Here is a 13,857-nt window from a genome sequence, read left to right as displayed (position 1 = left end):
ATCTAGGACTTTCCATATGGACATCACTACAATATTTATAACATTTTCTTCTTTGAGAAAATACTCGGGCTCAATATTTACATCTACGATTCACCATATATCTCACGTTCCTCATTCAACTGTCTTTTAGATATCTGATACAAAGTACTAGTTACCTTTTTGGTCAAATACGATAAAAACAATATCATAATTTTTTGTATTAAATCCACCGAGCAGAACTCAAAAGTAACTAAAGCTGCATAAGAGTAAGCTCATTGGTTTAAATATCTAAGAATTTTTCTATCATAGCGTATTTTTCTTAAACAGAAAGTATTAATTACTGTTGAAAATATATAATTGAATAATTAATCGAACCAATGATAAAAATACAAACGACAGAAAAGTTTCTAAACGTGTTTTTACTTCTATAAAAAAGTGTATAAACATGTTCTCTATTTCTCTTTTTGAAAAACAATATTCATTCTCTCTCATTTTCTTATTTTTATATTTTAATTACTATCTCATAGTTTTATAGATCCTTGCGATAAAAATGCTTTAATATCATTTTATTTTTAATCTGCAAAGTAAAAAAAAATGAAAGGAGAGGTCATAATAGTCCAAGCCTCCAAGGTAAGAAGACCTGGCCTCCACTTTAGTTTTTTTTTAAACATAGAGAGAAATAGAAGAAAAAAATAGAAGTGTTAAAACTGGAGGGTAGTAACAATGCCTTCTAATTCTGGAGATGATAATGTTCTTCAAGTTCTCATCAAGAACTTCGATGTCCTTGCTCTGTATTTCTCTCTTTCCCTTCTCTTTTATATTTTTTTATAGATCCTTATCATGGTTTTCTTCTTCTTGTTAATCAGTTAGATCTTATCTTATTTCCTTAGTTTTATATCTTCTGAGTTTAAACTACATTGTCTATGTTCTTTCTTGATTTCTATGTTGAAAGAGATACCCTCTTTAGATATTTTACTGATTTATAAGTTTAGTTTCGGGTGTATAATTTTTATTTGAAAGTTGAAACTTGCTTTGTGTTTTGCTTCTGCAGCCCATTGGTTGCTCTCGTCTACCCTCTGTAAGTGAAATCTCTATCCCTCTATTTAATTGTATGTTTCTGTTAATCTGTCATTCAGATATATGTGAACATTGGAAATTCTTAGGGGAAAAAAGCAAAAAAAAATAAAAAAATAAACCTTTGAAATTTTAAAACTCTATCAATAAAGATTGAAAAATATGAATTACTTTTTTCTCAGATGCACGTATATCCACACAAACCCACTTAGAATCCAAGGCACTAGGCATATTTTACTCTTGTAGTGTTCATCTATTTTATAACAAAATAAATTAAATTAGAATATGCTTAATTATGTTGACAAACAAAATGAACAGATATGCATCAGTGAAAGCGATAGAGACAAAATCATTAGCAGAAGACGAGCAATGGCTCACCTACTGGGTTCTCTACGCAATCATCTCCCTCTTCGAACTCATTTTCTCCAAACTTCTTGATTGGTGAGTTTTATTTATTACGTTTATATTCTTATTTTGTAAGCACCATTTTAATGCTAGTTCGGTCACATCAATCAAAAGGTTTCCGATATGGCCGTTCTTGAAGCTGATCGGGATATGCTGGCTTGTGCTACCACAGTTTAATGGAGCAGAACATGTCTACAGACATTTCATCAGGCCATTCTACATGAATCCTCAAAGAGCTTCCACCAATATTTGGTATGTTCCTCAAAAGAAATTGAACTTCTATCCCAAACGTGACGACGATGACATCCTCACTGCTGCTGAGAAATACATGGAAAAACACGGCACTGACGCATTTGAGAGAATGATCGTCAAGGTAAGTTCAAAATCATTTACATATTTTAAACATGTGTATTGATTGGTTGTTTATGTTCAAATGTTTAGTGAATGTTGTTTTGGGATGCAGAAGGATAGTTATGAAAGAGGGAGGAGAGGAGGAGGAAGCAATGATTACATGACCTTTGATGACGACTATAGGTACTAAGTTTACCATGTTTATTATGGGTGATCGATCACTGTTATCGACAATCTGTTTGGCCACATTCAGTTGTAAGCTAGATGTGTGACTATTGTCTTATAGATGGCTTTTATAATTGCCGGGTTTATGTATAAGTATTATCCCTATTTAGTAGTGACATGTTTGCATTTTATATATGAAGTGCAATTTATTATCTTCCATTCAAGTAAAACAGTGAAGTGTGGCTACGTCTTGTATCCTCTATTTGATTTAAGGTTTGTTCTTCATATCTCCTTCCAAATCATCTGAACAATGGGCTGGTACACACAGAAAACCTGAAACTAGAGAGACTGGATTGTTTTAATGTTTTTTTTTTCATTTGTGTCTGTGACAAAAAAAACAATGAGAAAGAAAAATCATGTTATGTATAGCAGTCCTCATTACAAAATATAAAGGTCATAGCATCTCAATTGGTAAAATAATTTATCCCAACCATTTAATATTATTATTTTAATTCAATTTATTTATTGACAAAAATATAACTTAATTTATTTATTTACAATTATTATTTTTAAATAATTGAACCAATCCCAAAAGGATCCCTAACTAATTACTCATTTTATGTTTACTTGTATGAAAAGAACAGAAAATAATTCACCCCTAAAGTGTCCCATTACTTAAAGTCAATCTCGTGGGGCCCAACTTTGTCCGATCTTTAACGAATGGGGAGCTTTTGTCAAAATGGGCCCGGCTTTTAAATATGCGAGTTTTGTCTTTTCTGACATGGCATTATTGTAAAAAGCTTATGAAAAATTCAAACGAGAAGGAAAATTTTAGTTATACATTCGCTCAAGCTTCCAAAGGAGAGAGGAGGCTACAGTTAGGTTGGCTATGCCCCTCTATTTCTCTCTAAAGATGAAAAAGATAAAATCGAATAGAAAAAAATAAAAAATCAAAAAAAAAGAAAAAGAAAAAAGAAAAGGTTTTGATACGAGAGCAAACCAGAGGAGCAGATTCTCAAATCACCAAGAGCCTCTCGATTTCTCCCTCCATCCTCTTCGCCGGCGTTCAACCTTGACGTTACACCTTTCTACGTCCCACGTTTTGACGACGTTGATCCGAGATTCTTATGGAGGATTTGCTTCCTCATCAGATAGACTTGGCATTGGAACATATTTTTTGAAGAAGCTTATATAGCTAGCTAGGGTTCTTACGTGTGGTGAAGAATACGTGGAGTACAATTATCCGTATATCTCTAGGAGTTGGATTTTGATATTCTGGTTAATGTACATTTTGGACTTGAGAGTTTTGGATTCCTTTCTTGAAAAATATTTCAATTTTTTTGACGGAAGCTTACTTCTTGGTAACTACCATGCATGGGTTAGATAGGGACTCGTCTTCATGCAATCAAATGAGATTCGAGTGATGTTAAACGATTTTGCTGGAGAATGTTCCTAAAGGGAACTAGTTATTTTCCGTTGCAATGGCTGAGAGAGACGTCGAACAGGTAAACTATATATTCTTAGAGCTTTATTACAAGGACTTGTTTCCCCTTAATCTTTTGTTGTTGAATGATTTAACAAAGATTAGAATATGGACTACTTCTATTCATATATGCTTAGGATGTGCTCTCTTTTCTTTTCTTCTATCAACCTGTGTTCCTCTGTATAAGCCATTGAAAAATGATTCTCTTCGACCTAATCCGACAGGCCATTACGTCACTTAAGAAAGGTTCCTACTTGCTGAAATACGGTCGTAGAGGGAAGCCTAAGTTCTGTCCATTCCAGCTCACAAGTGTAAGATTTTCTTGGACTCCATAACATATGAGAAACAACTCCTTGTGTATTCTTCTTGTTTGCTCTTTATTTAAACTATACTACATGTGAACTATTAATTATCCTAGGACGAGTCAACATTAGTATGGTACTCTGGCAAAGAAGAGAAGCAGATTAAGCTGAGTCAAGTCCTCAGAATTGTTCCTGGACAACGCACGGTTAGTTTTCTCAATGCAGTTATGCATGTAAACAAGTACACTTCCTTTAATAAAAACTAGCTTTTATTCCATTTCAACTATATCACCACAATAAGATGTATATAGTTTTTTTTTTCCTTCTTACCCCAATCCTAGACTCAATGGCTAAAGTTTGTTTCAGGCTACATTTAAGAGATATCCACGCCCTGAGAAAGAGTATCAGTCCTTTTCACTTATATGTCCTGACAGATCCTTGGATTTGGTGAGTTTATTTTTCATGTAATCTTAATGAATAAATAGCATTTGTTTGACCATGACCTTGTTGATGATGTTGTTGTGCAGATATGTAAAGACAAGGATGAAGCAGAAGTGTGGGTCGTAGGTTTGAAGGCACTGATTACTCGTGTAAAAATCTCCAAATGGAAAAACACTATCAAACCTGAGATCACTTCACCAGAATGTCCAACACCTCAAGCACGGAGAGTGTCTCCCTTCGTATCAATCCTTGTAAGTAACACAACATTCAATGTTCTTTAGGAATGTTTGGAAACAACCACCTTAATAATACTTTGCATCATTTTTTACCACAGGATCAAGTTACTCAGCCTTCTAGTGAGGCTTCTACACCAAGCCGGTTAGGAAAAGTCTTTTTAGACATTGTCTCAATAACTGCACCACCCAATAACAATCAGACAGAAGCCAATACTTCCAACCTCTACTGCCCTATTTCTCCTGGGAACGTCGAAAGCTCACGGTTCTCCACAGGCGGTGACCTGGCTAGGCTCAGTCTATCTAGCGCTGTCAGTACCTCTAGCCACGGCTCGTTTCACGAAGAGTTTGATGCTCTAGGTGATGTTTTCCTCTGGGGTGAAGCTATAAGTGACGGTGTACTAAGCGGTACTGGAAAGACGTTACATTCCACTACAGAAGATGCACTTTTACCTAAAGCGTTGGAGTCCACAATAGTCCTCGACGCTCAAAACATAGCATGTGGTAGGTGTCATGCCGTTTTAGTTACGAAACAAGGAGAGATCTTCAGCTGGGGAGAGGGGACAGGGGGGAAACTAGGACACGGCTTAGAAAAAGATACTCACCAACCAAAGTTCATTAGTAGCGTCAGAGGAATGAATTTCAAATCTTTAGCGTGTGGAGAGTTTCATACATGTGCTGTCACTCAGTCTGGTGATCTTTACAGTTGGGGTGATGGAACTAGGAATGTAGATTTGCTTGGGCATGGGAGTGAATCCAGCTGCTGGACTCCCAAGAGAGTGACCGGTGTGTTACAAGGGATGCATGTGGCTTATGTTGCTTGTGGTCCTTGGCATACAGCAGTGGTTGCATCGTCAGGACAGCTGTTTACATTTGGAGATGGATGTTTTGGTGCTTTAGGTCATGGAGACAGAAGAAGCTCTAGTGTTCCGCGCCTAGTTGAAAGCTTAAGTGAAGTAAAAGTAATGAAGGTTGCTTGTGGTGTTTGGCATACAGCAGCAGTGGTGGAGGTTACAAATGAAGCATCTGATGCAGAGCTTCTCTACTCTTCTTGCGGACAACTGTTCACATGGGGAGATGGTGAGAAAGGACAGCTTGGTCATGGTGACAATACGGCAAAGCTACTCCCTGAGTGTGTGACCTCATTGACAGATGAAAACATCTGCCAAGTTGCATGTGGACATAGTCTCACTGTCTCTCTTACATCCAAAGGACATGTGTATACAATGGGTAGCCCGGTTCACGGCCAGCTGGGGAACCCTACGGCCAAGGAGAAGGTCCCTTCACGCGTGGAAGGAGACATAGCAGAGATTTGTGTAGAGGAGATTGCGTGTGGCTCTCATCATGTGGCTGTGTTGACATCTAAATCAGAGGTATACACTTGGGGGAAAGGATTAAATGGACAGTTAGGACATGGAACCGTTGAGAACAAAAGAGAGCCTGTTTTTGTTGGGTTCTTGAAAGAAAAACAAGTCAAGGCTATAACATGTGGATCTAACTTCACTGCTGTGGTTTGTCTTAACAAATGGGTACCTGGCTCTGAACATTCTCTCTGTGCTGGCTGCCGTAACCCTTTCAACTTCAGAAGAAAACGACACAACTGTTACAACTGTGGTCTCATCTTTTGTAAAGTATGCAGCAGTAGAAAGTCTCTGGGAGCTGCTCTTGCGCCTGATATGAACAAACCATATAGAGTGTGTTATGGATGTTTCACCAAGCTGAAAAGGTCTAGAGAACTGTCTCCTCCTCCACCAACTCCACCTGCAAGAAACCTTTTGAATATGCGAAAATCGACAGATGTTCCGGAAAGAACTCAAAAACTCCTCTCACCACACTCTAGAATAGCCTCAGCTGACTCTTTAGTGCAACATGGTGAAGGAAAACACAACAAAAGAGAGTTGAAACCGGAAGTAAGTAACCATAATGTCTTCTCGGTGGGTAGTTTACAGCCAGCTATGGCGCCAAATTTAAGAGGTTCAATAGCTTGGCCTAGAATCTCCAAAAGTATGATAGTTAAAGTTCCTGGTTCACGTGCGAGCTCTCACACAGCGTCTCCAGTTTCAGTAAAGTCAACTAGTCCACGCCCATCTTATGAAGTAGATGAAGGTAGGCAAATAAAAGACAGTTTTGGTCAAGAAATGGTGGGTCTAAAGGAACAGGTACTTCTTCTTTCTAACCATATTTTATATCACATCAGAGCAAGTATGCAGCTAATATCTACTGAACAATGAAGGTTGAACAACTTACTTCCAAAACACAAGAACTTGAAGAGGAGCTTGAGAAAACTAAAAGACAGTTGAAAGTGGTCACTGCAATGGCAGCAGATGAAGCAGAGGAAAACAGATCAGCAAAAGAGGTTATTAGATCTCTAACCACTCAGGTACGTTCATCTTACTTCTTATGTTTTCTTATATTGAATTTTCGCATAATGTTAACAATGGTTTTACAGTTGAAGGAAATGTCTGGAAGATTACCTCATAAGGATGATACTAGCACTAACTTAAGACACACAGAGAAAGAGACAACATCAGAAAGTCAAACTAGTTCCCAGACACATATAAGAAGTATGGTCCCTCATGATAGTCAATCAGAAAACAACTTAACAAGTAAGAGTTTGGTTAATGGACATAGAAGACAGAATGAGAAGGCAGAGAGAGTTGTGCAAGACGAACCTGGAGTATATTTGACATTGTCGTCTTTACCTGGTGGTGGTAATGAACTTAAGCGTGTCCGGTTCAGGTACATGAATCATGAATGTTTTATCTCATTTTACGTGTAACTCGTTCATCATGTTTTACATGTAACGTTGATGTTTCTTGTGCAGCCGGAAACAATTTACTGAAGAACAGGCAGAGAAGTGGTGGGGTGAAAATGGAGGTAAAGCTTGCGAGCGACACAACATTCTAATTTCCTAGTATCTCATCTGTCTTAAGAAAGAGAGAGAGACAAAGACAAAGAAAAGATAGCAACATGTAGAATAAATAGAGAAACATATGTTTTGAGAGTTAAAGCCAGCATGTTTTCTGCTATCAATAGAAAAAAAAAGTATGATGGAAAATTACATTTCATTTGTATTTTTCTGAGTATTGCGTGGTTCACAAGGAATACGAGCATTTAAACGAGGAACATATCTGTTGAATACGTTTAAGTAAAGAAACCGTTCTACAATAATCATAATCACCAAGAATGGATTAATCACAACAACACTGAAGAAACCTGATGATCTCTGTTAACCGACAATAATCATAATCACCAATTATTCAAATGGGAAATTTGGTTTGGCTTTAGATTGTTTTTTGCCAAAATAAAAAGAAAAAATTGGTTTGTAGACAAAAGAGTAAATCATTAATTGTATTTCTTTTGTAAAGTATGTTATTAATTTTTGTTTGTCAAAAAGAATATGCCATTAATTTTTCGGATCGAAAACTGTTTACGGCAGAATACAAATTTGCAGATAAATATTTTTTCAATCCCAAAGTTGAAAGGAGATATAATTTTCTTCTATAGTTTTTAACCGTTATAAAACCAAAAACGCAAGTTTCATTGTCTTGGTTGATACCAATTTTGGTCTCTTCAACTTTTGTTTAGAGAGAATTAGTGTAGATTACTAAGGAATGATGATTACCAAAAAAAAGAAAGACTAAGGAATAAGATCAGAGGGACAAATGTTGGATCACGTGAAGGGAGGGTGTGATCAGGCAGAGGAGGTTACGTGACGTGGAAAGGCTAGTTATGAGTTAAAATGTTCTGGCGAGAATCCAAAAAGATCCGGCGAAAAACGATAAGAGGTTGTTAGAGAATGGTTCGCTCTGATACCATATGAGTTAAAATGTACATTCGATCTTTTCTTATTTATTTAATTCACGGTTACAAAATTTGGATACAAGGATTCATAACACATGTTTTCTTCTATCAATAGAAAAAAAGTTTTGATACAGCATGATTCCCAAGTAAAACGAACATTTTAGTAAATAATATTTCGGTTGATTACGTGTAAGTAAATAAACAGTTCTACAATAATCATAATTACCAAGAATACATCAATCACAACAACATTGAGGAAACATGATTAGCTCTATCTATCTACAATAATTATAATAACCAAGTATTCAAATGGGAAATTTTGGTTTGGTTTTAGATTATTTTTATGGTAGAGTATCTTCTTACAAATTTTGTACATAAAAGTAGTATTTCGTTGCTGTGTGCAATGTAAATGTTGTAGAAGTGACAAGATGAGGATCTTTGTCTAGTAAAACCTTTAACTATTCAGGATATGTTTTACCTTGTTCTGGTATTTAATAACTTTATTCCTTAAACAACTTCAAATCGTTCATTAAGCACACTATTTAACCACTTCAAATCATTCATTAACCAGACTATTTAACATAAGAAAAGACATGTTTTTATCTATTCGATTTGTGCATGGATGTGTCCAAAGAAAATTTGTGTAAACAAAGTCTTTAAACATCCAACAAATAACAATTCTTCAAAAGTGAAAATTAAACATTATTTCCAAAAGTATGCGCATGAGAAACATTATTTCTGAAAAAACTAAAACCAAATATTTGAACACCAGAAAAATGACAAAAAAGGGAAGGGCGTTAACCGTTTGCTGCCTCTTTTCCCCCTCACACTATTCTTTCACACCATTCTCTCATATTCTCTTAGATATAATGATAAAGTTTCACGTTGGTATAAAAATGGTATAATATCAAAATTAAAACTAAATAGTATTTTTAAAATTTGTAAATATATAAGAAATTAATGATTTTACAACTAAAAGTTATATATATATATATATATATATATATATATATATTTAAAAAATTGAATAATTGTTTTAAAAATTTAAGTAATAAAATTTTATAATTTTAAAACTATATAATTTATATAATTTATTGTCATATTTAAATATATTTATTTTAATGATAATGTATGAGTTATTACCATATTCTAAAATTTTTATCGAAAGTATGTAGTATATGAATTTTTCCTCTTTGACCACAAATTAAGAAAAACAGTAGACGAAAAATGAATATTCGTGTACACATTAAAACTATGAAAGTCAAAGTCAAAGTTGAAGGGCCTGGACATCAAAAGGTCCAATGGGCCTAGCTAAGCAGTGACGTATAATCAATTTAGATATTTCCAGCTGTTCCTCTATAAAAACAAAACACAACGCGTCTCATACTTAATTTCTAGGGTTTTGCAACACAGAATCGCCGAACGAATCCAACGCCATCATGGGACGAAGTAAGTCACATTATCTCTCCTCCTCCTCCTTACAACATAGATCCTTGCATCGTGAACTCGCTAGGCTCTTGATTAATTTGAGATTTTGATTTTATTGCCATTGATTGTAGGACCTGCGAGATGTTACCGTCAGATCAAGGGAAGCCCTACCCGAAATCCCGCTACTGCCGCGGAGTCCCCGACCCCAAGATCCGAATCTACGACGTCGGGATGAAGAAGAAAGGAGTCGACGAGTTCCCTTTCTGCGTCCACCTCGTCTCGTGGGAGAAAGAAAACGTCTCCAGCGAGGCCCTCGAGGCCGCGCGTATCGCCTGCAACAAGTACATGGTGAAATCCGCAGGGAAAGACGCCTTCCACTTGAGGATTAGGGTTCATCCTTTCCATGTGTTGCGTATCAACAAGATGCTTTCGTGCGCCGGAGCCGATAGGCTTCAGACTGGTATGAGAGGCGCCTTTGGTAAGGCGCTGGGGACTTGCGCTAGGGTTGCGATTGGGCAGGTGCTTTTGTCTGTGAGGTGTAAGGATAACCATGGGGCGCATGCTCAGGAGGCGCTGAGGAGGGCTAAGTTTAAGTTCCCTGGGCGTCAGAAGATTATTGTTAGCAGGAAATGGTATGTTTTTTTTTTTTATGTTGTGTCTTTATTTTGGTTTTTGGTGATTACATTAAATATTATGTTCGTTGGATTGGAACAGGGTTTCACTAAGTTCAACCGTGCTGATTACACTAGGCTGAGACAGGTTAAGAGGATTGTTCCTGATGGTGTCAATGCTAAGGTACTGTTCTTGTTCCTGTCTCCAGAGTCCATATTCATTTCTTGTGTAGTGTGTTGATTATAAACCAATATTATAAATAAATGATTGCTTCATTAACGGTATTGATTTTGGAATTTGTATATTGTGGTAATTGTGATGAATATTATCTGTGTTATTTTGTCTGATTTTCTTCACCATGTGAGCGACCTTTTATGGTTTATTGATTTTGATTTATGTTGTGTTGCAGTTTCTGTCGAACCATGGTCCTTTGGCTAACCGTCAACCGGGAAGTGCGTTCATATCAGCAACCAGCGATAAAGAATGAAGACGATTTGTGGTTGTAGTACCGATAATACTCTAGGTTCCGAAGTTATTCGTTTTGTTTTTGTTGTAACAGTTGAAAACAAGATCCTTTTCTGGTTTCGTTTTGTTTGGACAATTGTTTTATGGTCTGTTTCTGTGTTCATTGCTTTAGTTCTGGTTTTACTTCTCGTTTCCTTAAGTTTACGTCCTCATGATTTATTTGAAATCGTGCTCCTTGATCAAATAGTATGGCTGTTTATTTCCAAAATGATTTATACTGAAAGAGTGGGTTGTATAAGAACTCCGAACGCCTTGGACTTGTTCATTAAGACTTTTACAATTATGTTACTGTGGATTTTAGATATAAGAAAATGGTGCTTCTTCAGTTGCATATGCTATCTTGAATGTAGAATCAAATAGTAGGCGTTTAATTTTTTAAAGAAAAAATACCAAAGATGTAACGTAAAAATGTTCCACAAAAATGTCTACAGTTTTTTATAAGTGTTCGTGTTGCCATGTTGGTTAACAAAGATTGTTAGATATTGAATTGAGTAATTATATGATATTTTATTGAAGTGTTCGATGATACTGAAGTGATAAAAACCTAAAGATGGCATTCAAAAGATTGTTCAAAGAGTCGACTTCATTGTTGAAAGATTTTTCAAAGAGTCGAACTTCATTGTTGAAAGATTGTAACCGTGTTCCCTCGAGCAGTAAATGGATCAAGCAACAACCGGAAATGCAAAATGAGTATTTTGGGGGAGAATTACCAATTGTGACTCAAAACTTGGAGTCAAACCCAAAAGAGTACCCCAACTTGGGTCAAAGGCAAAAATAACCTAAAAGGCTATTGAAATTACAACTATCTCCTTGTGAACAAACAAAAAAACAGATTTTTTTTTACGTTTCTACCCCTCGCAAGTCGTCTGTAAACAGACGACTTTAAGTTAAGTCGTCTGGACAGTTATTCTTAAACATAATTTAAAAATTTTGTAAAAAATATTTTGATAAATGAAAAATTGGAATTATGTAATTAACATATGTCTTAAGAGATATAAATTAATATATAACAAATTTCAATTGTTTTCAGCCCAGATGAATGAAAGTAGTGAGTCATGATATTCTTTAGTTTATGTTTCATCAACATATGTTGTAGTATTGTATGTGTTCTTAGGGTTAGATTTTGGAAAGCATTAAAACCGTTTTTGAAAATTTTTAAAATTACCTAGGCGTGTTCATTTCTGTGTATAGTAAACACTATTGAAGTATAATTTGATGTTATAACGTGGTTAGTAAGTTAATTTAGTCATTTTAGTTTAGGGGTTCATTTTAGGGTATTGGACGACTTAATATTTAGTCTTCTGTTCCCAGACGACTAAATATTAGGTCGTCTGATGTACATTATCAGCCAGAATAAGTCGTCTAAACCGGACCAAACCTTAAAGTTTACCAATGTACTTTTAAAGCTAACCGGATTATTTACCCAATATATAAGGTGATTTTTTTTTCATTTTCCGCTAACAGAAACCCTAACAGTTCTCTCTCACCGGCGATATCAAAGGCGATTCGAATTCCCACTATTTCCGAACAACCATCGTTCTCAACGTCGGCTATCTATTTCACTTCATTCTCACCGTTGTCGCCACAGCTTCTTCTAACCCTAGCGCCGCCGATTCCTCTAAACCCTAGCGCCCCCGCTTCCACTATTTCCGAACAAACCGTCGCCCTCGCCACCGTGCTCACCAACGTTCTCACCGCCGCTTCCTCTAAACACTAGCTAGCACCGCCGCTTCTTCTAAACCCTAGCGCCGCCGCTTCTTCTAAACCCTAGCGCCGCCGCTTCTTCTCTGTAAACCGTAGCGCCGTTTCTCTGTAAACCCTAACGCCGGTAAGTCATCAAACTCGTGGAAAAGATGAACATAAAACGTTGTCTCTTTCAATTTACTCATTCTCACCGTTTCACGTTTATTTTTTCAGATCTATAACCACAATGACGAGTACTCGAACTCCTTCTGCGACTAATCAGGTCCGCTTGAAATTTTCTACTGGAAGACTTGTAAGTAAGTCGTCTGGAAAGTCTTCAACCTGGACGACTTAGTACGTCCATTTGGAAGACTTTCCAGACGACTTAAATATAAGTCGTCTGGAGTAACAATTAAGGCGTGATTGATTTAGCTTGTGTTCTGACTTCTATTGTTGTCTTTGATTATTTTGCAGACAAAAAGGATGGATATTCCAGAACTCCCCCGTAGGTTATACACATTAGGGGAAGAGCCAGAACCCCACAATAGCATTTCGTATCATACGGATAACACGAAGTTGCATACTGCTCTTAGGGAAGCTCTCACTGATGCTGAATTTGAAGAGCTCAAGGAGTCGAGATTGGGAGTTTTCATCAAGTTCAAGGAGCAGGGATTTGGTTGGGCTTCAAGGCTGGTTCACTACTTGCTCGGTTTAAAGCTGGACATTAAGAAGAAGTATGAGATGTGGTGTCTCGTTGGTCCAGAACCTGCGAGGTTTTCACTGTTAGAGTTTGAAAACATCACTGGTCTAAACTGCGAGTACATCGAGGACCTTGAGACACCAGAATGTGAAGTTACCCCACAGATGGTTTCTTTCTGGGAGATGATGGGAGTTCATCGGGAAGCTGGGTCAACTACTGATCAGATAATAGCAGCACTGAAGAGATGCGGGGATTGGTCCAGGGAAGATCGCAAGCGACTCGCGTACCTTTCCATCTTCACTGGATTCATTGAAGGGAGAAAGTTCTCAAGCGCTACACGAGCTACTCTGGCAAGGCTAGTGATGGATTTAGAAAGGTTTGAGAATTATCCATGGGGGAGAGTCGCGTTTAAGGTGCTGATGGACTCTTTGTGGAACAAAGATATTACTGGTTGTTACACCGTGGATGGGTTTATACAAGTTCTTCAGGTCTGGGCGTACACAGCTATTCCGGGATTGGGTGCTAGTATTGGTCTACCCAGAGCAAACAGTCCGTCTCCACCGATTCTGGCTTACGAGGGCAGTAGAGGCCGCAGATTCATGAAAGCTGCTATCTTGAGTCAGGTACCTTTCCATCTTCACTTAATTAAGTTGTCTGGAAAGTCTTCCAGCT

General features: G+C 37.0%; 3 protein-coding genes across 5 annotated transcripts; all 3 read left to right on the top strand.

Annotated features, from left to right (window-relative positions):
• The first annotated feature begins 615 nt into the window (after positions 1-615).
• Positions 616-2,259, top strand: LOC108827734 (HVA22-like protein c). 2 transcript variants are annotated; one of them, XM_056995757.1, is made up of 5 exons: positions 616-770; positions 1,031-1,057; positions 1,372-1,494; positions 1,573-1,831; positions 1,900-2,259. In XM_056995757.1, exons 1-5 carry the CDS (start codon positions 703-705, stop codon positions 1,900-1,902), a joined length of 480 nt encoding a protein of 159 aa, XP_056851737.1. In that variant the 5' UTR covers positions 616-702; the 3' UTR covers positions 1,903-2,259. The 2 variants fall into 2 exon arrangements, with proteins under 2 accessions (XP_056851737.1, XP_056851735.1); XM_056995755.1 differs by having other exon boundaries at positions 619-770; positions 1,922-2,259.
• A 558-nt stretch (positions 2,260-2,817) lies between these two features.
• On the top strand, positions 2,818-7,561 carry LOC108843501 (PH, RCC1 and FYVE domains-containing protein 1). Of its 2 annotated transcripts, XM_018616712.2 has the most exons (9): positions 2,820-3,479; positions 3,682-3,768; positions 3,876-3,965; positions 4,126-4,206; positions 4,287-4,451; positions 4,535-6,592; positions 6,667-6,813; positions 6,883-7,172; positions 7,258-7,561. In XM_018616712.2, exons 1-9 carry the CDS (start codon positions 3,456-3,458, stop codon positions 7,346-7,348), a joined length of 3,033 nt encoding a protein of 1,010 aa, XP_018472214.2. In that variant the 5' UTR covers positions 2,820-3,455; the 3' UTR covers positions 7,349-7,561. The 2 variants fall into 2 exon arrangements, with proteins under 2 accessions (XP_056851729.1, XP_018472214.2); XM_056995749.1 differs by having other exon boundaries at positions 2,818-3,479; positions 6,667-7,172.
• A 2,115-nt stretch (positions 7,562-9,676) lies between these two features.
• LOC108817764 (60S ribosomal protein L10-3) lies at positions 9,677-10,905 on the top strand. The gene is given in 5 exon segments (XM_056995746.1): positions 9,677-9,686; positions 9,797-9,823; positions 9,826-10,298; positions 10,380-10,460; positions 10,687-10,905. Coding segments are annotated over 5 exon segments (669 nt in total). The 3' UTR covers positions 10,765-10,905.
• The last annotated feature ends 2,952 nt before the right edge of the window (positions 10,906-13,857 follow it).

This window comes from Raphanus sativus, chromosome 2 (genome assembly GCF_000801105.2).
Source record: "Raphanus sativus cultivar WK10039 chromosome 2, ASM80110v3, whole genome shotgun sequence".
Lineage (NCBI taxonomy): Eukaryota > Viridiplantae > Streptophyta > Magnoliopsida > Brassicales > Brassicaceae > Raphanus > Raphanus sativus.
The sequence above is the reverse complement of the archived record's forward strand: the minus strand, read 5'-3'. Positions and strand labels throughout refer to the sequence as shown.